Source organism: Octodon degus, unplaced genomic scaffold, assembly GCF_000260255.1.
Source record: "Octodon degus isolate 3935 unplaced genomic scaffold, OctDeg1.0 scaffold00049, whole genome shotgun sequence".
NCBI classification, from domain to species: Eukaryota; Metazoa; Chordata; class Mammalia; order Rodentia; family Octodontidae; genus Octodon; species Octodon degus.
In genome coordinates this window covers 4082391-4107131 of record NW_004524625.1, presented here as the reverse complement: position 1 = coordinate 4107131, position 24741 = coordinate 4082391, and the positions used below count along the sequence as shown (strand labels likewise).

The 24741-nt window shown below is 41.2% G+C and overlaps 1 protein-coding gene across 2 annotated transcripts in view; it reads left to right on the top strand.

Annotated features, from left to right (window-relative positions):
- Positions 1–24741, top strand: part of Ints4 (integrator complex subunit 4) — a 110100-nt gene that overhangs the window by 24650 nt on the left and 60709 nt on the right. For both annotated transcript variants that reach the window (XM_004632533.2, XM_004632534.2), the window contains exons 5-8: positions 13593–13778; positions 15026–15076; positions 16614–16702; positions 17397–17517. In XM_004632533.2, the coding sequence (XP_004632590.1) occupies positions 13593–13778; positions 15026–15076; positions 16614–16702; positions 17397–17517 (447 nt within the window). The remainder of the gene's footprint in view (positions 1–13592; positions 13779–15025; positions 15077–16613; positions 16703–17396; positions 17518–24741) is intronic.

The window sequence follows — 24741 nt, the reverse complement described above, 5'->3', positions numbered from 1 at the left end:
GGGCGCGTGCGGAGGCTGCGGGTCGAGGCGCACGGGAGCCTCGCGGAGATACGCAGCTCGACCGCTGCCGTTCCTCCCGCCGCCAGAGTTGCTGGAACCCTGCATACTGTTTTTCTTGAATCATTTATGTACTTAAGCTTTTTGAAACAGGGACTTGCTATGTAGTCTAGCCCAGTCTTGAACTCACTATGTAGCCCAGGCTGACCTTGAACTCCAGGTGATCCTCCTGCCTCAGCCTCCCAAGTGCTGGGATCAATAGGTGTGCCACCATGCCTGATTCTTCAGTCACTTAAACTATAGGCATCGTGTTTGTTCCTTTTGTACTAAATACTTAAATGTCTTTCTTAAGAATTATCAATTTTATAGCCACAATGTTTTCAAAATCACTAAGTTGAACATTGATGATCATAATACTGATATAGGGAGAAAAACTGATATAGGGACCTCCAAATTATGTAGGGGAAGCGAAACTCCTGACCTGACCTAGATGTGTCTAATTTGGCTGCCTGCAACAATACCAACTGTGTACCTTTTCTTAGTCTACCTGCTGACCTAATGTTAACTATCCTTTGTTCAGTTTTTTTCTTTTCTGATCCAGGATCACATACTATATTTAATTTCATGTCTCTTGTTTTCTTTAATCTGGAAAAGTTAATCAGTCTTTGTCTTTCATGACCTGATATTTTTGAGTAATATGGGGCATTATTTTGTGGGCTGTCTTTTGGCCAAATTTATCTGATATTTTCTTTTTAGATTAAGCTTGTGCATTTTGAGAGAAGTACAATGTAGTTTTTGTCTTCATGTGTTATATCACGAGGTGTAGCTGTCATTTGTTTATTATTATTGTTTTTGTGGTACCAGGGATTGAATTTGGGACTTTGACCTTGCCAGGCAGGTGCTTATGCTGCTGAGGTATATCCCTGGCCCTTATTATTATTATTATTATTATTATTATTATTATTATTATTATTTGAGATAGTCTTGCTACGCAGTTCAGATTGACCTTGAACTCATTATGTAGCCTAGGCTGGCCTCAGACTCATTGGCGGTCTTCCGGCCTCGACTTCCTATGTGCTGAGATTACAGGTGTGTGGCACAGTGCCTGGCAATTTTTTGGGGGGGAAGTGGAATTGATTGAACCTCGGGGCTCTGCACTGAGCTATCTGTAGTCCTTTTTTGGGGGGCTGGCTCAGCCCAAAAAAAGGGTGGGGCTGGTGCGGCATGTGGTGCTGGGGATCGAACTGCGGTCCTCTACACCTGCCTCAGCTTGCCTGAGCAGGCGTTTTAGACTGCTGAGCTATCTCCCTGGCTCTTCAGTCCTTTTCATTTTTTATTTGAGACTGGTTCTTGCTAATTCTGTAAGTTGCCCAGGCCAGGCACAAACTTGGGATTCTTCTGCTTCCCAGATCGTGGGGTTACAGTTGTGTACTGCCACACCTGGCTAGCATTTGACTCACTGATGTTTATGCACATATTTGATTAATGTGATATCTGTTTGAGTTTTCATTGTAGAATTACTGCTTTCCCTTGTCATTAATAAATAATTGATCTTCTGTTTCTGGATTGGGTCAGTTAATGTTAAAATGTCTGTACCTCCCAAAGTGATCAATTATTTCATCATTTGCTTAGCAAAATTTTAACATTTATCATAGAAATAGAAAACCCTTAAGTTTCTATGAAACTACAGAAGACCCTTTTTGATCAAAAAGACTATCCTGTAGCCATATCACCCTCCTTGATTTTAATAGTGATTGTAATCAGAACAATATGGTACTGGCATAAAAATAGCGGCAGTGACCAGTGGAACAGTATAAGAAGCCTGCCCATATGTTTGTGGCAGTTGATTTTTTTTTTAATTGGTGGCAATTGATTTCTGACACATTGTGTGCCAACTACACACAATGGGGAAAGGACGGTGTGTTCAGTAAATAGTGCTGGGGAAACTGGTGATCCACAGAGTGCAAAATGAAATGAGGCCTTTATCTTTTTTTTCATGTATTTGTTCCAGGGTCTCCCAACATAGTTTGGATTGTAGTGATCCTCCTGTTTTCAGCATCCCCAGGGGGTGGCTCAGTGCAGCTGGGGGTGTGGCTGGCATGGCCTGTGGTGCTGTGATCGAACCCAGGTCCCTGCACTTGCCTAAACAGGCTCTTAGTCTGCTGAGCTGTCTCGCCAGCCCAGGCCTTTATCTTGTGTCCTACACAAAAATAAGCTAAAATGGATTAAACACTTAAACCTAAGGTCTGAAACTGTAAGACTACTCAGGAAGACACAAGGAAAGTTTCTTTGTATTGATCTAGATAATGATTGTCTTGGATATGACTTGAAAACTTAGGCACTAAATAGAAAGTGCACAGATGGGATTGCATCAACTAAAAAAACCGTGAGCGTGGCATAAGAAACAAAATAAAGTTACAGATGAAAATGTTTGCAAACAATACAACTGAAAAGGTGTTAATCTCCAGAAGATATAAGGAACTTACTGCAAAAGCAAAACCTAATGACCCAATTAAAATATTGACAAGTGTTTATTTAAATAAATGCTTCTGAAAAAAGATGTACTAACAACAGGTTCATGAAAAGAAATTATCATTAATCATCAGGGAAATGCAAGTTAAAATTGTAACAAGATATCACCTCACACCTGTTATAATGGCTTTCATCAAAAGAGATAAAAGATAAATGTTCCAAGGGCTGGGACCAAAAGGAATTGCATTCTTTTGGTGGCGCTGTAATCTTTGAAGTATTGGGCAGCCAATCCTCTCTTCTGAGATGAGACATAGCTCACAGATCTGGCCTGGATATTAATATTCTTTTCTTGTGTAGCATCTGCACAGCTGAAGTCGGGAGTCTTCTGCTGTCTATGTTGGAAATTTTTGGGGAGAACAAAGATCCATCTTTGTTTATAAGGCTTTGTTATACTCTAATTGTCTGCATCCTCCTCTTCAACTCCTGATTTCTGTTCCTTTAATAATATGGAAAAATCATTAAGCACCTAACGTAAAAGCTTGAAGAGACATATAAGGCCTTTAGCATATGTGAAATCAGGGTGGGGAATGGAGCATGGTGTAGGGTGCTTGCTCAGCATGGGTGAGGTCCTCCATTTGATCCCCGGTGCTGCCCCGACCCCAAAGGAAATCCTACCCGGATGTGATGTGTGACGTGTTGGAAGAGGATATTCCTTTGTGTACAGGATTTCTGTCTGTGCTTAGGAACACTTTATGCCAAAGCTAAATGAATCAGGAAGATACTTTTGTCTTACTTATTCAATCATCAGATTTTTATGATATACTTAACCATTAAATGTTTTCATTAAGAAAAGTTATTAACTGGTTGTTTAGCTAATTAAGTTGTTTATGTATTTTTTGGTACTGGGGATTATGAACCCCCATGGAACTCAACCACTGAGGGGCTCCCCAAGTTGCTAAGTTGACCAGACTGGGCTCAAATTTGTGATCTTTCTGCCTCAGCCTCCCAGAGTGGTAGCATTACAGATAGGCGTCGCCGTGCTTGGCTTAGCTTATTTTTAGTTTTGACACAGGTTGCTCTTATTATTGGAGATTCGGTTGCCTATTCCATTAATATAAAAAATGATAGCGCTTTAATGGCTCCACAAAGCGTGCAGAACAAAAGTAGCTCTGCAGACACTTGGTGGGCGCCCGTAGAGGAAGGGCAGTGCCAAACTGTGCTAGGTTTGCTATGCGTCATTGTGGCCTGGTTGGCTTAATAGAAGCTAGAAGGTTTTATTTTTTATTTTTTATTTTTTTTATAGGTACAAACTTCTTTTTTTTTATAAGTCAACAGAAAATGGAAATATACTTTTTAAAGTTTCTAATACTAGAAGATATCATACAATGTCTTTTTAAATAAATTGTAAGTCAAAGATACAGTATAAATCTTAGAACAAAAATTAAGATTAAGCAATATTCAGAAAATTAAATGATTCAAAACAATTAAAGCTAGAAGGTTTTAATTTGTTTGAAAATCAGGTAAATTATTTGCAATAGTGGTAGCACTGTCCAGTCCCTGATGAGTCAGAGATGATACTTCCTTACTAAATATCAATAAATCATTAAAAAAGACCTATCCTATTGACTGTGAAAAATGACATTTCTGCCCCATATCTGTATGTTTCTCTTCTTATCAGTATCATGTTTGGAGCCCTTACTATATATAAGACATTTCACAGGAGGATATTTGTGTTCTACATTTTTGTAAGCTGAATAATAACTTGGAGGCAAAAGAACAACTGGGCTAAGCTGCTTGACTGAGCCGTTTACAATGGAAGGTCCTGTCTTGGAGCTTTTTCATAATGTTCCCTTGTTCTGTCCCACGTGAGCCTGCCTGTGGGTCTCCTCACAAGGGACTTGGCTTCTAAGAGAAACGGTAGGGTCCCCATGGTCACCATTACCTGCCCATCTTTTCTTTACTTGTTCCTCTTCTCCTAAGTAGCTGTTTGTTTATTCTGAGATGAGATCTTGCTATGTAGCCCAGATTGGCCTTAAACTTCAGATTCTCCTGCTTCAATCCCATGAATTACAGGCATGCATTGGCTGCTTAAATTTTTGTTTTGGTTTTACTTGTAGGTACTGTGTGGGGATTGAACCCTTGGCCTTCTCTGATGTACATCCCCACCGTGCTTAGCCATGGGCTTACCAAGGTCCCGCCAGAACCAGGATGTGCTTGAATTTGTGGGCCTCCCTCCTTGGCCTCCCAGCTGCTAGCATGTGACCCTGCATCCAGCTTTAGTAAGTTTAGTTTTGTTTTGTGAGATAGCGTCCTGCTAGGTATAGATCAGGCTGGCCTTGAACTCATGGTGTAGCCAGGCTGGCCTTGAGTTTGTAGGAGTCCTCTACCTAAGCCTCAGGAGTGCTGGGGTTACAGGTGTGTGCCACCCTGCCCAGCTTTTTGGTGTGTGACTAAAAACACCCACAGCCTGCTGGGTGCTGGGCTTGCAGGGCTGTGCCACTACACCTGCTCTTTTCATGGTTTTATAGTACATTCATGGACAGTGAACTAGTTTAGTTTTATATACTGATTTATTCTTTGCTGTACTGAAGAGTAAACCAAGGGCTTTCTGCATGCCTTACCACTGAGGCATATCTGTTGTCTTTCTTAATTTTTATTCTGAGATGGTGTCCCTAAGTTGTCCAGGCTTGCCTCAGACTTGGAGTCCTCCTGCCTTAGCTTCCTGAGTAGCTGGGATTATAGGTGCGTGCTGTGTCTGACATACTGTCATACTTTCTTTCCTCATATATGAAACTGTGCTTTTAAAAGAATTTTTGTTTTGAATATTTGATTTTCTTTTCTTTCTTTCTTTCTTTCTTTCTTTCTTTCTTTCTTTCTTTCTTTCTTTCTTTCTTTCTTTCTTTTTTGAGACAGGGTCTCACTGTGCAGCTCAGGCTGGACTTGAGCTCACTTTGTCTAGCCCAGGCTGGTCTCAGACTCACAATGATCCTCCTGTCTCAGCCTCCAGAGTGCTGGGATTGCAGGTGTGTGCCACCACACCCAGCAAATTTTACTTTTGAAAAATATAAGGGCTGGCAAGATACCTCAGTGGCATAAGTACCTGCCTAACAAGTACAAGGTCCTCAGTTCAACTCCCAGTACCAGGAAAAAAAAGGTCATGCTCTCCAAAGTGAGTTCAGGCCAGCCTGAACTACTAGGAAACCCTGCCTCAAAAGACAAAACAAGGGGTGGCAGGGGATTATAGCTCAGTTTGTAAAGGGTCTGGGTTCAGTCTTTACTATTGGGGGAAAAATAAAGAATTGGTTATTGACAGCAATTAGAAACCTGAGTGATTCTTCATGAAAATTTTCAAAATCCTGAAATTTGTTGCAGCTGTGTGGGAAATGGAACCTGTATTGAATAAATGTGGAAAACTTGGATTCTAGTGTTAGCCCTTCTCTTGCACTGAACTCTTGCACTTTCCCTGCCCCATTCCCACCTCTTTCTCTTTTTTTTCTGGGGCGACGGCTCAGTGGAATAAACGCTTCCCTGGCAAGCGCAAGGGCCTGAGTTCAATCCCCAGTTCTGGAAAAAAAAAAAAAAAAAAAAAAGTATAGTTTCTTTTTTTGCTGTTAGGAATCAGTTCAGGGCCTCCTGTGTGCTAAGCAAGCTCTCTGCCCTAGAAGTACACCTCAGTCTAGACCCCGTCACCCTCCCCTGTGAGATTGGAGAGTGGAGTCAGAGTGAGTGGATAGGTGATCACTGAGCGTGCTCCCTGGGTCTGCATGCTCCAATGTGAGAGGAGAGGGACAGCGAGGAGGACAGGATGGGGAAGTGGGGCAGGAAGACAAGATGGGGAGGAATTGCATATACAGTGCTTCAAGTCAGTGATTTCATTTATACTGCAGAGAATTTTAGCCATTTGCAACTTGGAAATATCTAGAGACGCTTATATTAGCAGTCATTATGTGTTCAGTTATTGCCTCATAAAGTCATATATATGCTTTATGGGTGATTTTCTAAGTCCTTAGTATTTTAGATTATCGTAACAGTGGCTATACTCATGTCATAGTTCCTAACATGTTTTTCAAGTTCATATTCTTAATTTCAGCCCCTTGATTACTCTGTAAGTTAAGTAAGGCAAGTAAGAAAGTAGAGGCTCAGTATAGACAGACAGAGAGAGACAGACACACAGACAGACAGACAGACAGACAAGGACACAAGATCTTGCTATGCAGTTCACGGTGGCCTTGAGCCACCGTGTAGCCTCGACTGGCACGGAACTTAACACAGTCCTCTTGCTCAGCCCCCAGAATGCTGGGATTACTGTGTACCACCACACCTGACCCTCTTGATAAGTATTATACAGGTAGTGACTTGGAGCTCCAACATGAAAATAGGTAATTTAAAAAATCTTCACATTATGGACAATTTCACATTTATTGTTCTTTCAATTTGAGTATAAAGGGGCCAGGGAGATGGCTCAGTAGAATAAGCACTTCCCTGGCAAGTACAAGGATCTGAGTTCAATCCCTGGTTCTGGGGGGAAAAGAATTTTTTTTTTTGAGTATAAATTCTGTGATTAACTACTCTATCTTTTTCATATTTCATTTTTTCCCCCTTTTACTCTTTTTTTTTTTTTTTTTTGCAGAACCAGGGATCGAACTCAGGCCCTTGCGCTTGCCAGGGAAGCGCTTATTCCCCTGAGCCATCTCCCCAGCCCCACCCCCTTTTACTCTTAATCCCTGATACCATATTGTTTAAATTATAAATACCACAGTATGTATCTCTAAGAATTTTAACAAATTTTAATTTTTAATGTTAGCAGTACCTCTTTAATATCATCTCAGTAATTTTTGTAAAAATGTCCATAACGGCACTAAAGATATTCTTTTATCTTCTGTTTTATATTAGAATCTGAAAAGATCTATGTATTGCCTTTGGACAATCTCTTCAATATTTTTTAATCTGTAACAGTGGTTCCTTTTTGTTTTCTTTCTGTCTTTGGTGGTATAGGGGATCTAACCTATACTGGGGCTCCAGTATGCTAAGGCAAGTGTTCCACCGCTGAGCTATGCTCGTCCCCTTTTTCTTTAAATGCCATTGTGTCATTAAAGAAACTGGATCATTATTTTGTGGAAGAGGTTACATGCTGTATTTGTTTGATTTCTTTTAGTTTTGTGCAAATGTTTACAGTGGGAACCCTATCGCTTGGTTTCTCTGTTCTTTGAATCTGCACTCCATTAGACCTTCTCATCTTCTTCAATGTCTGCAACAAGTTGTTCCGAGTTCTTGCACAGTACTTTTCCTCAGTTTTGGGTTTTTTGTTTTTTTTTTTTTGGTCCCAGGATTGAACTCAGGACCTTGCACTTGTGAGGCAGGTGCTTATGCTGCTGAGAGCTATCTCCCTGGCTCTCCCTCAGTCTTAAAACCAGCCATTTCTCTTAAGTCATTTAACTTAGGTTCCTTTAAAAAAAAAAAAAAAAAAAAAAAAAAATTTTTTTTTTTCTTTTTTATGTATTTGGTACAGGGTCTCACTAGGCAGCTTGTAGTCACTGTGATCTTCCTGTTTTCAGCCTCCCCAGTGCTGGGATTACAGGCAAGCGCCACCACGACCAGTTAGTTCTAGGCTGGCCTGGACTCAGTGGTCAGCCTCACTGGGGGTGGGGCCAGCGTGGCATGTGGTGGGAGGGATTGAACCCGGTCCCTGCACTTGCCTAAGTAGGTGCTTAATCCACTGGGCTATCTCACTGGCCCTTTAACTCAGGTTTTAACTTTCAAAACCAATGAAAACCAATTTTTGAGGAGACAACTTCGCAAATGCCTTTCAGACTGAGGGAGATGGTGCCCTAGCAGGTATTGCAGTCAGCTACCTGGGCCATGACTGGTTATATTGAAAATCCAAATAGACTGCACATATCAGTTACAGCATAAGAAGAAAAGCAAATAACTGTTTCATGAAATTTTCTGTAAATACTAAAAACAAATCCTTTCTTATGCTTTTACTAGGAATTAGGTATAGTAAACCTAAAATTAAAACCCAGAACTAACCAACCAAACAAAAAGCTAGAATAAATTTGTATGCAAATTAAACCATATAAAGCATAGCTTAAAGATGCTTTTTCCAAGTAGCAGTTATTTCTGAATTAGCAATTGGCTGGGGGCCGGGGAGATGGCTCAGTAGAGTAAGTGTTGCCAGGCAAGTACAAGGGCCTGAGTTCAATCCCTGGTTCTGCCAAAAACAAAAACAAAAAGCAAACAATTGGCTGTCTGCTTATAATCATATACTACTTTATTGTTTTTGGCTTAGCAGGGAATTATATAATTTCTCTAACATTTTTTGCATGACAGGAAATGATATTATTTTCTTAATATTAATAACATGTTTAAACATGGCTTCACACTCGTCAGGTGTGCTTTAAAGGTTAATTAGCAAAAAAAGACTAATTAGCATACTATGATGTATTGCAGATAATACCAAGATTAGAGGGTAATAGGGATTACTTTCCTACATTAGTTTAACATTAGGTCACAGTTCAATTTCACTGTGAGAATTTGAATTTAAGCTATTTTCATTAGAAATGGGAATGAATTAGCAAAACGTTGTGCTAGTGGCTAGGGGAAATGATGCAGGACATACCTTGATAGCTGTCTCGTATTTGTTGAAACTTACCTTGTTTTGTTGTTTTGGTACCCAGGATGGAACTCAGGACCTTGCGCTTGCTGGGCAGGCGCTTGTGCCGCTGAGCTATCTCCCTGGCTCTGAAATATTTTTTAATATTGTCAATACTTTGACTTTTATGTGGAAGTGGACTAGCTGGGAAGTACAAAGTCCTCTAACTTATTTATTGATTTATTTTATTCATTTTCAGCTTTTTTTCCCCCTTCAATTCAGAATCAGTTTTGTCTTTTTTTTTTTTTTTTTTTTCAGAACCAGGGATTGAACTCAGGGCCTTGCTCTTCTACTGAGCCATCTCCCCAGCCCTCAGAATCCGTTTTAATCTTCACAGCATCATATTGAATTTGTGAGAACTCACAGAGAGCAAAAGAGCCTCCAGCAGTTAGCACCTCGCTTTTCTGGTTGTTTGGTGCTGAGTGCTGCTCTGTGCTCTGTGTATACTTTTATGTGTTGTGTTGCAGTTTAATGTGTATTTCCTGCTGCACGCTTTAGTACCCAAAAATTGAAAGGCAAAGTTCTTCATTTTCATCATCTTATGTATAACCTTATGGTTTTGAAAATATTTTTACTTTGTGTGACTCCCTTATACAAATAGCTTATTTTGGCCGCAGTATATTAGATATGAGAGAGGTAAAATGTTTAAAATTTTGTTTAAAATGCTGGTGAGCAATCTGAGGTACAGCATCTCAGAATAAATCCTGAGGGGATTTCACTGACCTTATCAGACCCAAAAGCTACAATCTTGTTGCATAGGTCCTGCTTTACCTTGGTCTTCACCATCCAGCAGAAAAGCATAAAAACGAAGTATAAGAAGTAAAGCCATGCTGTTATGTTGAGCTCTAGGGGACTCAGGTCAACATTTTCTGACACTGCCAGTGAAGCGGAAGCCCCAATACTATTATGGACTACTGTACTCTTTTAGAATATTTTGCTGAGTTAACACACCTGTAATATTCAAATAACGGAACTTAACAAAAAAAGGGGATACAGATGAATGTCCATTTTGTATGTGTGTATTCAAAATGGTTACGATAGATATACAGTGACATTCTCTTAATGAATAGAGGCATTTGTTCTAATGGTGTTTGTAAATAGGATATCAAGTCCGCATCTTGTGTAGCAATTAACCACTAGGAAGAATGTATGCCATGTGTTAATTATTGAAACTGTCCTACCAATTTGATTTGAAACTCTCATTGCTATTTATTTCTCAATAAAATTATGGGAAAAAATGCTGGTAAGGCTTAATTTTTTTTTTCCCACCAATTTTAGGTGCTTTTATCTGGTAATGTGAACAACTACTTCGAAGACAGCAGTATGCAGTATAACAACCATTGTTGAATTCATATCTTGTTTTGTGAAATTCTGTATCATTTTAATGCATTTTTTATTATTTTTCTTTTTAAAAAAATGCTGGTGAGAGCAGCTAAAATGAAAACTGTTAGTACTAAGTATTGACACGGATGTGGCACAAGTAGATTTACATGGCACTGGTGGAAGTGTAAATGAAAGTTAGTGCACCCACTTTGGAACACTACTAGGTAGTGTCCTCTTGAGTTGAGTACCTTATATACACGTTCTGTGACCTAGCAGGTCCGCTCCTGAGTGTATAACCGACAACAAATGTAAACATGCATCCTAAAACCCACATACAAGAATAATAGTAGTAGTATTCAAATAGCCAAAGACTGGAGAAAGGATTTATGCTTTTTGTATAATCACTTATAAATAGATAAATATGTGTTAGAATCTTTGTGGCAGGGGCTGGTGAGATGGCTCAGTGGTCTAAAGCACCCACTTAGAACAAGCTTAGCAAAGCACAGGGACCGCGGTTCAATCCCCCAGCACCACATGCCAGCCAGCCCTGCCCCCTGGTGTGCTGAGCTGGCCACACACACACACACACACATACACACACACACACAAATAAATAAATAACAATTTTAAAAAAAATCTTTGTGGCCATTTTTGGTGATGGCGGTAGTAGAGGTTTATGTTCAGAAGGAATGTGAGGTCTGTTTCTGAAGCTTGGTAATGTTCCGTTTCTTCACGTAGATGCTTGTCATGTGTGTGTTCACTTTGTGAAATTTTTTGGGGGACTGTACACTTATGATTTTTGCACATTCCTGAATAATTACTAAACATTTTATTGCTGGATATGGTGGCTTGTGCCTGTAAACCCAGCACTTGGGAGTGTGAGGCAGGAGGAGTGCTGTGAGTTTGAGGCCATCCTGGGTTACATAGTGAGTTCAAGGCCAGCCTGAACTACATAGTGAGACCCTGGCTCAAAAAGACCAAAAATATGGCTGGGAAGATAGCTCGGCAGTCTAAGTGCCTGCCTGGCATGCACAAGGACCTGGGTTTGATTCCCAGTACCACATACTGTGCCGGCCCTGGAACCCTAGGTGTGCTGTGCTGGCCACCAAAACTGAGTGTGGTGTTGCACGCCTGTAATCCCAGTGCTGGGGAGGCTGAGACAGGAGGATCACTATGAGAACGAGCTGTATAGCGAGACCCTGCGCTAAATAAATAAATAAATAAATATTTTTAAAAAGTACAGGTGATAGCATGACTACAGTATTGGTAACTAGGTAATCAGTTCAACTGAAAGCCAGCTAACAAGTAACTCTAAATATTTGAAATACAGCTTATTTAAAATATGCTTTGCTTGACTACCTTCTTGGAAGGGGGATTTGATAAAAGTCTGTTGGTCACAGTGAAAATACATTAAGGCAAAGTCTTCTGATATTCATTCTCAGGGGTTTCTTTCAGTTGGATTAAGCCTTCACTTACAGGGCAGTCCCAAGTTTGTGGCCTTCAGTTTTAATGTTTTCCTATCTACCAGAGCAGGCTATGTAAGCCTCATACCAGGTCTCAGAGTCTGTGTGTACTACACTCCAATTAAACTAAGGTTAGTGACTTTTGCAGAAGTTTAAGTGGTAGACTCCAACATCTATTTAGCTGTAATGCTAAAACAGTTGTTCTCTTATGTCCAAGCAAAGTTTACTAAAGTGTCAGGAACTTCACATCCTTTCTGATAAATCAACCCTACAGGTTTTTTTCCCGTCATTGATATTAGTGTGTAGCTTGAAGTCCTCAGTGCTGTAGTGCACTGTAGCTTATTACTTGTGAGCTTTGATTTGGAACTGACAAAGGTTACCTGGTGCCCAGCAAGTCTGCTTTCATAACCAGACGGCTGAACCATGGCTGTGGGTCTCGTAATCCAGGTCAACACCACAGTCAGGTTTATTTACTCTCTCTTCTAGGAGGACTTGATTTTATCACTTTTCTTTCCTATGTTTGATGAGAAGGAAAGTATCAAATGTCAGTTTCAAACCTTGACAAATGTGGTCTCCAATTTCATTTTCTGTTCATAGAGTTAAAGTTATCAGTATTCCATGTTTTTCTGTGAAAGTCAGACCACACATCATTTCTATTTGACCTCTTTCTCAGTTAGTTTTCTCTTCTTGCTGGGACAAAATATCTGATACTCAACATCAAGGAAGGAAAGGTTTATTTAGCTCACAGTTTGTGGAGTTTTCAGACCGTACTGGGCAAACTCCAAGACAGAGTGACACAAGGCAGAGGGCAGCCATTCATAGCAGCAGGAGTACAGCAAAGAGCCAAGGGAGTAGCAGTGGCTGCAGCAGCTAGCTAGCTTCTCTCCCTTATATTGTATTCAAGCTTTCCATCCCAGGGTGGGTGTAGCGCTCAAACCAGTCATCCCAGCATTGGGTCATGAATTAATCACAAACTCTAGAAGTTGTCCCATGACTGCATGGGGCTTTGGGGTAACACTAGACACAAACCATAAGCCTCCAAGGTCCCGGTAACTCACCGGTGTTTATTAGATGAACCAGATGTTTCCCATCCTACACCACTCCAGTACTTCGTCTTCATTCAGTTTCACTGACCCAAAGCCCTTTGTTGAACATATTTGTGGCATCTTTGGTAAAGTGAACATAAGACAGAAATACATGCTGGCTGTGTGAGGCTGTGACTGGGGAGGGCACTCGAGGAGGTTACCTGAGGGGTTGGGCTGCATGTGCAGTAGTTGGAGGGCAAAGTACAGGAATAAAAGTGAACATCTACAATATATTTTGATCATACTGCCTGCCGTAGTTCAGGGATTCTGCATGCATTCTGTGAATTCAACACTGTCCTCATATCTGCTAGCAAAGTGTGCTACCTCTGACCTACGTTCTTAGCCTAGAGAGATGTTGTAAAGCCCCTTCTCTGTACAAGGTCAAGTGCTTTTTGTTGGAAATAGAAATTGGGAGGGGAATAAGGCTATTGTTGTCTAAAGACTCTGGTTTTTTGGGAAAAGTGAATATCTAAGCTATACGTGCTAGGTAGACTAGTGAGAATGCGGTGATTGAAATCATCCCTAGTGTTGACACAGTGCTTTTGTTGTTTTAAAGTGTGACTTAATCAAGTCCTTCTGTTGCTTTTTTTTGTTTTACAGCACCTTACAGATACCTCTCACGGTGTAAGAAATAAGTGCCTGCAATTACTTGGCAATCTTGGCTCTTTAGAGAAAAGTGTCACAAAAGATACAGAAGGCCTAACTGCCAGAGATGTCCAGAAGATTATAGGAGATTATTTCAGCGACCAAGATCCACGTGTCAGAACAGCAGCTATCAAAGCCATGGTAAACACGATTATAGAAACTAATTGGGATAGTTTTCATTTTTTTAGTGAAGAGACGAGGTCTTCCTGTGTCATCCAGGCTGGCTGTGAGATCTTGGCTTTTACGGCTCTCACGTGGCCCTCCTGCCTCAGCCTCCTCAGCAGCGGGGCCTGCAGACAAGTGCCACTACAGGTGGTGTGTTTTTAGGAAGTTCACAGCTAGTGCCATCTTGAAGACATCCTGGATCTCCCAGCATGCACCTGGTGCACTCGTTTAGGAGGCTGTTGTTGGTGGCCTCACAGACTTGAAAGACACATATTCCTGGGTAACAAGTGTGTTTTCTCTGGTAGCTTTTTTCTGTATCACTGACAGATGTATAAGCTGTATGCCCCACCCCCATACTAGGAATTGAAACCTGGGCCTTTAGTTTGAGTTGTGTCCTCAGGTCTTTTTCTTTTTTATTTTGAAATAATGTCTCACTGAATTGCTCAGGCTAGGTTTGAATTTGCTGCCCTTCCCCCTCAGCCTGGCAGAGTGCTACGATTACAGGTGTGCACCACTGCCCCTGGGTGCGTACCTTTTATAATATGATACCAAGTCAAATTCCTCCTCTATTTGTCTGTTCCCAACAAGGGGAGATGTGACTTGGTAGATGAAAGCTACCAGAAGAGGGTACAGTTTAGGAGGAAGTGGTGGTGACCACTTAGCAGCTTGTTTCTTGGCGTTTTGCTTTTGTTTTTCTTTTTTGAGACAAGGTTCCGGGCTGACTTTAGTCTCTCAAGTCCTGGGATTGTAGACATATACATCAGCTTTCCCCCCTCAGTTCTGGAGATTGAATCCAGGGCCATTTTACCATTGAGCTGCATCCCCAGCTCCCTTTTGTAGCTTTCTTGCCACTATTTCATATTTTTCTTATATCTTTGGGGTAGTCTAGGTTAGATTGTTTTATTCAATACGTGGGTACTTGCCCTGAAAATCTTTGACTAAGTTTCTTTCTTCCAGCACTGACAGTGGCAAGGGGATATGGTATTATGATGCAATTTGGGAAAATATCTGAGATCAAGGGGAAACTTTGGAAATATTGATGTCTTTTTTTTAATATATATTTATTTTTTTATTGGGAAATAAATGTGAATGAGACAGTTTCACAGCTGATTAATAGGACAGTTTTGATAGTCAATACACTGTACATTGTTATCTTCTTAGTGGTTATCCATTAGTTGATTTGTCTTTTTTTACACAAACTTAAAACTATGTTCATTATGTAGTTGCAGCTCCATGAAAGAGGACTGAAATTACACCAAACCGTTTACAATCAGGTACTTTAATTGATTGTTGTCTGGGAGGGGAGGACGTCTCATGAAGCTGGGAGAGGCACACTGGTTCTCTGAGTTTGAGAGCACAGGGAGTTTAGCTGCGCAATACTGACAGTTTTAGTTAATGTGCATCGTACCCAGAGCATTCTTTTCAAGGAGAAAATGTGAACTGTGTAAGTGAATACTCTAATACACAGGAAAAAGAGTGAACATTACAGCCATCCTGGGGGCTGCTGGTAGGCTTGAGGGAAAGCATGGTGGTTAGAAAGAAGGAAGCGGTAGTCTGGTTTGAGTATTCTGATTGGACCGCACATAAAGTCACCTCTGGGCACCTTACTTCATGGGCTAGGTTTTGTATAGGAGGTGACCATGACCATGGATTTATATGGAAAGATGTCACACTAATGTAGTAGTGTTATAAAATGGCATGATGAGATTTTGGAAAAGCTGATTGGCAGCCTAAGCCAAAAAGCCTTAGAAGGTAGTATTTTTAGAGAATAATTAATCAAATCTAGTGATTAATGATCTAGTATATTAGTGATAAGTAACTCATGCTCAGAGGTCAGATTTTATTAGCTTACCAATAGTAATTTTATCTGTCAGGGGAAGATTATAGTTAAACCATCTTTGTGAGTTGTAAACCAAATTTATTCTTTCGCAAGATGGAGTAGGGTGGTCCAGAGTGCTTGTGTCTGGGTCACTATCACCTCTTCTTCCTATAGCAGCTGGTATGAGAAGCCAAGTAACTAAAGCGTGCTTGGAGAGGAAGGGCAGAGAGGAAAGAAAGTTGTCACTCATTGGATGCTTGGAGGCATGAGACTGTGTCATGTGTTGTAGGCAAAGATTTTTTTTTTTCCTTTTTTTTGCAAGGGATGTGAAGGGCCTCAAAATAGTGAGGACAGAGTGATAGAGGAATCAAGATACAGTATATGATAGAACTTGGTTCTTGTATTTTTTTGGCAGTACTAGGGATCAAACTTGGGACCTTGCACTTGCCAGGCAGGCACTTATGCTGTTGAGCTATATCCCCGGCCCTTAGAACTTGGTTCTGTAATGAGTTTTGGTTATATTCAGTTTGAAAGGTTGATGGCACATTCATGAAGAGAGTTTTAGGCCATAGATAGTTATCAAGGGCTGGAGCTCAGGAGAAATCTGAGCTGGAGATAGATATTTAGGGGAATGGAATGCTCAGACAGAGAGATAGGTTGGAATAGCACAGTGCTTTCAAACCAAAATGAACAGAGATGTATTTTTTTATAGCCAGGGGAAAAGCCTGTGCTTGGCATTTGCTGTGGGCTGCCCGCAGCTTTGTGAGGCTTGCTTCAGTTTTAGATCTGTTAGCCTGTGGTTCTGCTTTCAGTGGTAGGCTGGGAGGGTGGATAGTCAGAAAACCCACAGAGAGAAGGACAGAGGCCATGTCGAAGCCCCCCGTACATGTTTTGGTTGCTGTCCTTATCCAGTCACCCAGTCTTCTTTGTGAAGCAGTTTGAGCATCTCCTGGGAAGACACGGTGATAAGCTTTTGGAATCCTCCTTTGCAGGCGTGTAAATTGCTCTCTGATGACTACGAGCAGGTGCGCAGTGCCGCTGTCCAGCTTATCTGGGTTGTCAGTCAGCTGTATCCTGAAAGGTCAGTGCGGGTGGAAGCTGACTTCTGTTCATTGCTAGGCCACTGCTTTCTCCTCCCACCATGCAGTTAGCCACATCCAGAGAAGTGGGTCAGAGTTCTGGAAGGCAGTGTGGCTTAAGAAAAAAAGCACAAGCTCTGGAAATTAGGATATCAGGTTCTGTTCCCTAAAGTGTTTTCTACAATCTGAAAGCCAAAATGAGATACACCTGTGTGTAGGAATAGGCTCCGTTTATAGTTTTTTTGGACTTAAGCACATGCTTGTGCACACACACAGTCCATATAACCTAATTGGAAATTGCCTCTTTTTGCAACTTTTGTGATTGAGTTATACATTGACAGTAGTTCAATTACAAGATAATAAACTTAAGGCCATAGAACACTGTGGTGACTAGGTTTTGCTTTTTTTCTTACTATGCGCACACATAGAAGGCATGGGGTATATCACTGAGCTGCACTCCCAGCCTCAAGTTACTGACTTCTTCATAAATATCCAAACCTTTGGGGCGGTCATACACTTTTAGGTAAAGCACTGAGAATTTGCCGTGAAACCAAAAAAATGGGTTCATACTGCCAGAGTGATTTATTTATGCCAGAGCTTATTACATCATTTTAAGATTTGAACAGTTACATTGTTATTCCTGTGTGTTGATTTCCCCTGATCATGTCCTCCGTGGCTTCTTCCCTTTTAATTTAGCATCGTCCCCATCCCTTCCTCTAACGAAGAAATTCGCTTAGTTGATGATGCATTTGGAAAGATCTGTCACATGGTCAGTGATGGTTCCTGGGTGGTTCGAGTTCAAGCTGCAAAGCTCTTGGTAAGTTATGTGTTCTCTAGTGAATGCATGACCTGATCAGGCTTTCACACATTTTTGGAATCAGGTATGAGTCACGTTTAGAAGTCCAATGATGTAAAAAACTGTCTTACTTTTCAATAGAGAAAAGTCTTTTTAGAATTGGAAAGAATCTTGTTAGCAAGAGTTACCCAAGGCCTTGAAGAAAATAAATATAATATAGTTGCTTCTATTTACAAAGGACCTGTTATAGCTTAAATATTTCCATCGATGCTTTTTTTTTTTTTGGTGGAATCGAGGATTGAACTCAGGCCCTTGCGCTTGCCAGGCAAGCGCTTATTCTACTGAGCCATCTTCCTAGCCCTAAAGATGCCCTTTATGTACATTTTTTAATTTACTCTTCGTAGTAATCACTGAATGTAGATGCTGTTATCTCCATTTTTGAGATGAGAAAACTGTCCTTTCTTTTGTCTTTGAGATAGGGTATCACTAAGTAGCCCTGGCTGGCCTTGAACTCATTTTGTAATGTGGCTGGCTTTGAACTCACAGTGATCCTCCTGCCTCAGCCTCCCTTGTGATGGGATTACAGGTGTGTGCCACCACACCTGGCCTCTTTCCTACTGTCTTGCCATCAAAGATTTGTGACACATTAGGAAAAAAAAGGATAAAGCTATATTTGTTTTTGGGTTTTTTTTGGCTTGGGCAATTGAACTCATGCTCTCGTGCCCTTTCCAGGTTGGCACTGTGCTGCTGAGCTCTATCCCCAGCCCTACAGTTAGCTTATAGTAGAAAAAGTATTTGCCTGATAGTTTATTTTAGACTCAATTTCCTCATCTCTTAGTGGACCTCTAACATCTCTCATGTGTGCTTCATTGGGTGATTATGATGCTCAAATGAGAAATTATGAAAATGTGTATAAATTGTAAAGTATTATACTATATGCTAGGTAAATGAGGGGTCGCAGTATATACATGTATATATGAGCATATATGAAAATTTGTGTGTATCAAAGCAAGAAAACCTGAATTTTTTTTTTTTTTTTTTTTTTTTTTTTTTTTTTTTTTTTTTTTTTTTTTTGTATCAGTGATCTAACTAGGACCTTGTGCTTACCAGGCAGACACTTATGCCACTGAGCTACCTCCTCGACCTCTGAGATTGTTTTTATTTTTGGTTTTGGTTTTGTCTTTTTGAGACGGTTTCGCCGTGCTGTTCAGGCTGGCCTTGAGCTCACTTTGTACCCCAGGCTGGCTGTGAACCCTCAGTGAGCTGAGTGTTGGGATCACAGGTGTGTGCCATCATGTGCAGCCTGAGGTGGTTTGGAACATTTCCCATTGGAGGATCCCTAGCTCTGCCCCTGTTGGATGATTTAGACCTGATTGAACTAGGCATAGTTCAGCGGTACTTTTAGTCCTATGACTAGTATTTAAGGTTAATTACTGAGACATATGGGGAGCATTTTCTTGGAACAATAAAGAATATATATGGATGATTTCAATATTTTCTGCTATAGATTATGTGTTTGCCTCTAATAGAATTTAAACAAGGTATCTGTTATTGAGTTTGTTTTGGATTTATACTGTTGTTTTAGGGCCAGCCAAATATCTCAGTGGATTAAAGCACCTTGGCAAGAAGGCACAGGGTTGGCGTTTTCATCCCTGGGCTTACTATGCCAGCCCTGCCCCCGGGGTGTGCTGAGATGACACTTGAGACTGGGTGTGGTGGCACATGCCTGTAATCCCAGCTCTTGGGAGGCTGTAAACAGGTGGATCACTCTGAGTTCGATTTAGTAGTGAGACCCTGAACACCCTGTAGACCTTTCCCTAAAAAAAAAAAAAAAAAATTAAAAAATAAAACTGTGTTTTTTTCTGAATGTTTTTAGTTTTTGGTGCTGGGGATTGAACAGAGGGCCTTGTGTATGCTAAGCATACATTCTACCAGTGAACTACACCTCTATCATTTATGTTTTAAAATTCACAACGATCTTTCTTTCAACATTTATTGAGCATCTGCTATGAGCTTTATGAGGGAAGGGAATATATTTTAGAGAAACAGTATAATTCTTTATCTTCACTTCAGGAGAAATTTAGAAGACTAATCTTTTTTTTTTTTTTTTTTTTTAAATGTGTGTGTGTGTGTGTGTGTGTGTGTGCATGTGTTTTGGAGACAGGATTTTTATGCCGTTCGGAACGGGCTTGTGCTCACTATTATAGCCCCCGGGCTACCAGGCCAGTCTCAATTCTCAGTGATCCTCTTGAGTGCTGGGATTAAATGCCTGATTAAAAAAGTAGAAAAGTAATCCTTAAGACAAGATTATTGACAATTTTGTTTTGTACTCCATTGGATTTAAATTTCATTTAAATAATGATGTGTGCATAATGAGTGGTACATTGAGAGGATTTCTATTTGGATGACTAATTTGAGTTGGGTGCTTCATGTTATAATTTAATAGTGATTTTAAATCTGAACAGCTCTGAATTATATGAGCACATATATTCAGAAAAGTAATTAATAGGGCTGAGGATATAGTTTAGTCGTGCAGTGCTTGCAGGCACCAGGCCTTGGGTCCAGTGCCCGGTGCCAGCCAAAACCAAAAGTAATTAATAATCTGATCTTGCTAGTAACATTAAGAGACTAGCCATCTTAGTAAACTAGGTTGTTAAAGTCACCCTCTCACATTTTTGTATATGGAGAGCACACATTTCTATATATTCATAGACATACTATTTCTAAGTAAGTTTTAATCCTTTTTTTTTTATGAGCAGAATATATTTATTGAGGGAAAGAAAGCTCCTGTCCGAGAGAGGAACAGGAGGGGGGCCCGAGCAGGTTGTCCCCCCGTTGAAATCCTTTTAAACTCTGCGAGGTAGATATATTTCTCATTTTATAAGCAAGAAAACGGATTTAGGTGCTGGGGACTTAGCTCAGTGATGCAGTGTCTGCCTGGCACTGAGATAAAGCTCAGGAGGAAAGAGGAGCCAGCCCTGTAATACCCTCAGTGAAACGACAGGGTCTTGGACTTAGGTCAGTCATGCACGTTCACACAGAAGACAGTAGTTTCCATTCTTGTCTTATAGAGGGATAGGAAGAATTCAGTTATATAAACTGAAGGTTTTTTAAAAAATATATTTTAGTACAGGGTCTATAGGGTCTTACTACATAGTGATCCTCTAATTTTCAGCTTCCTAAGTGCTGGGATTACAGGAGCCCTTGCCACCACACCCAGTCTCAATGGCCTTCTCAGTGTGCCCCGGGGGCAGGGCAGGCACTGCATGCCCAGGATCAAACCCCAGTCCCTGCACTTGCCTAAGCAGGCACATTAGTCCTCTGAACTATCTGCCACGCCCCCCCCCGCCCCTTTTTTAAAATGTATTTGGTTGTTGCAGAGTTTCACTATGCAGCTCGGACTCATGGTGATCCTCCTGCTTTCAGCCTCCCCAGTGCTGCAGAGTCCACACTAATTTAGGTAATCTTTCCATTTTCCAAGCGGCTTAGGGGCTCTTGTCATTTGTGAATTTAAAATGGAAAGTTCATACTTGGGAGGCTGAGGCAGGAGGATCATGCCTTTTAGGCCAGTCTGAGTCTCCTCATAGTAAGACTTCGTCTTTTTAAAAAAATATTTTATTTTTTTATGTATTTTATATAGGGTTTCACTTCATAGCTTGGACTTGTAGTGATCCTCTTGTTTTCAGCCTCCACAGCGCTGGGATTACAGGCATATATGGCCATGCCCAGGCTTGGTACAGGCTCAGTGCGCCCTGGGTGGGGTTGACAGACATGTGGTGCCAGGGAGCAAATCCTGAGACTTAGTCTTAAGACAAAAGAAAAAAAAAAGCTTCTTTGTTTGTAGTAGGCCATTCCTGTAATTCCGGTTATTCGTGAGGCTGAGGCAAAAGGGTCAGAATTTCAAGAATAGCCTTAACCTTGTCTCAGAATAAAAAATGGGCCAGGATGTCGCTCATGAGGAAGGCCCTGGGCTTAATCCCCAATACTAGAGAGAGAAAGCAAGCATGCAAGCTCAATTTAGCTCTGCTTAGAAAGTTTGAAAGTGACATGCAGTTGTCTGAGGCCCCAATTGAAATGATGTCTGCGTCCGAGTTGGGAGAGAGCTTGACTGAAGCGCATGGTTCAGTTTATACCCATCAGTAGGCTCTGATTCTTTGGTGGGAGGAGGGAGTACCTCTAAAGTGCTAAGTGCTAACCGTGGTGGTATTGCTAAAGAGAAATTTTGGAGATCTTAAAAATTTACATTTTGGCTGTAGCTGTAGCTCAGTGGTAGAGCACTTGCCTAGTGTGCATGAGGCCTTAGATTCAGTCTCTAGCTAGCACTACAAACAAACACACCCCAAAGTCCCTTATAAAATTGATATTTGGGGACTGGGGACATAGCTCGGCTCAAGGACCCAGGTTTGATTCCCCAGTACTACACGCTGTGCCGGCTCTGGAACCCTGGGTGTGCCATGTGGGACACTCAAACTGGGTGTGGCTGTGCATGCCGGCAGTCCCAGTGCTGGGGAGCCTGAGACAGGAGGACCACTATGAGTGAGCTTCATAGCAAGACCCTGTGCCAAATAAATGCATAAATAAGAGATTAAAAAAAATTGATATTTAGGTAAAAAATAAATATTAGATTTGACATTGGCTCAGATCTGTTTAACAGACAATTGTAACGTGTAGAGATAAGAAAAAGCTGCTTTAAAACTATTTAGTCAAAATAATACAGTTCTTATTAAGACAAAGGAAGATAGGATATTCCCAAAGAACATAGGGTTTCCGATGGAAAATGTGGTTGAAGAAAAGATCTGAGACTGTATGAGCATTTTTGTGTTTGTTAACATGACAGAATATGGCACAGAGATATTCATGTAGACTGTCTAGGACCTACTTTTATCCCCTCTTACACTGGTCTCTGCTTTTATTAGCCACACTGCTACAAGACAAGTAGCTGGGCTTGGTGTCACATGCCTGTAATCCTCTCTCAGGAGGCTGATGTAGCAGGATCTCTGTGACTTTGACACCAGCCTGGGCTACATAGTGAGTTCAGGACCAGCCTGAACTACATAATGAGATCCTGACTAAAAAAAAGACATGTATTGTAAGGTACAAATCTATGTTATCCCTTACTTAAAACAGCAATTTACTTTATCTCTCAACCTGAATGCCTTACTTCTACCATAGTTTCTTGTAATGTAATCTCTATATATCCTGCCTCATTTTTAAAAAGATTTTAATTCAAAAAAATTTTTTTTAATTTATTTTTTCTGTATTTTAAAGAAGGATCTACAGGGTGTTCAGGGTCTCACTACTAGATTGGACTCATAGTAATTCTCCTGTTTACAGCCTCCCAAGTGCTGGGATTACAGGTGTGCAGCCCCACGCCCAGTCTCAATTGCAGTTTCAGTGTGTGTGGGGGGGGGCAGGGCTGGTGTGGCAGGCCAGGGGATCAAACCCCTGGCCCTTGAACCTTCTTGCAGGTGCTTTAATCCACTGAGCTACTTGGCTAGCCCTAAAAGATTTTTAAAAAATATTTATTTATTTGTATTTAGCACAGGGTCTACATGGTCTCACTACGCAGATCGGACTCGTATTGATTCTCCTGTTTTCAGCCTCCCAAGTGCTGGGATTATAGGTGCCACCATGCCTCGTCTCAATAGCCCTCGTAGCGTGCCCTGGGGTCAGGGCCGGCACAGCATGCTGGGGATCAAACCGCGGTCCTTGTGTCTGCCTAAGCAGGCTCTTTAATCTGCTGGGCTCTCTGGCCTGCCTTGCCTCATTTTTTTTGGACTGGGAATCGAACTCAGGACTTTACACTTGCCAGGCAGTTGTGCCGCCTAGCTATACCCCCAGCCCTTTCTGGCTTTTTTTTTTTTTTGTCCCACCTCATTCTTGGTACCCTATTCTGTTCCAGCCATAAAGCCACATGACATTTCTCTGCATTTTCTCTCCTCCATACATTTATCCTGTGACTCCAGTTCCCCGGACATCCCTTTCCCTGCCCTCACTTACTTTCCCAGCTCCCACAGCTTCCTTTATGATGTTACAGTGCTTCCTGTGGCACTGCGCTTACCTCGCCATCGCCTTCGCTAGTCTGTGATCGCCACTGTGAAGTTGACCCCCTTAGAAATTTTTTAGTTTATTAGTGCCTGTGTATAGTACATGTTTACTTTCCCTGTGTGGAGTTGGTACATGTATAAAACACATCCTCACTGTTTTTCTTGTTCCTTTTCCCTTCCCTCCTTCCGCTCTCTAACCATCTCTTGATCCCTTTCCTTTTTATTTTTATTTTTGAATAGTACATAATGGTTGTATTCCTTGTGTGGCACTGGGCCATAATCATCACTCATCCCAATTCCTTTTCCCATCCTTCATCCTTCCTTTCTCTCTACTCCTTCCTTCCTTTGATCTCCTTCCCCTCTAAGAAATTTCCATCTCCCTACTTCCTACTGTCTGTAGAGATTATAGATAATCTTACAGATTTATTATCTAAAAAATTTGGTTTTACTCTGGGTTCTCATAAGAGAAACTATGCGATCATTAAACTTGTAGTTAAACTCATGTGTCTCATTTATTTCCAGTTAACATTATGGCCTTGGGATGCATCGATTGTCTTACAAGTGACTCAAGTTAGTTTCTTTCTTTCCTTCCTACTGTTTTTCTTCTCCCCGACCCTCCCTGCACTTCCCTTCTCCTCCTCTCCCCTCCCCTCCTTGTGATATTGGGACTGTGCCATGCTTGCCAAGCAGGTGCTACCCTGCTGAGCTACGTTCCTGGCCCAACTGTATCTTTCTTTGTGGCAGACTCGTACTGTTTTATGTGTGAATACCACCTTTCTTTATCCATTCATCTTTTGATAGACGTATAAGCTGCTTCCAAGGCTGAGCGGTTGTGAGCTGCGCTGCTGTAAGCCTGGGTATGCTCTGTCAGTGCAGAGGGAAGATAGCTGGTGGGGAAGTAGCTGAGTCCAGTGGAATTTTTAGTGTCCGTCTTAGGAGGAATCTCCATACCGATTTCCATGGTGGCTATATTAATTTATAATTTATATGCCTACCAACAGTGTAATGTAGAAGGCTTCCTTTTTCCCTGCAGCCTCTCCAGCATTTCTTATTTCATTTTGTGATGGTGGCCATGCTTTCTGGGGTGAGGTGAACTTCAGTGTTGTTTTTTTTTTTTTTTGTTTGTTTGTTTTTTTGGAACCAGGGAATTGAACTCAGGCCCTTGCGCTTGCCAGGGAAGCGCTTATTCCACTGAGCC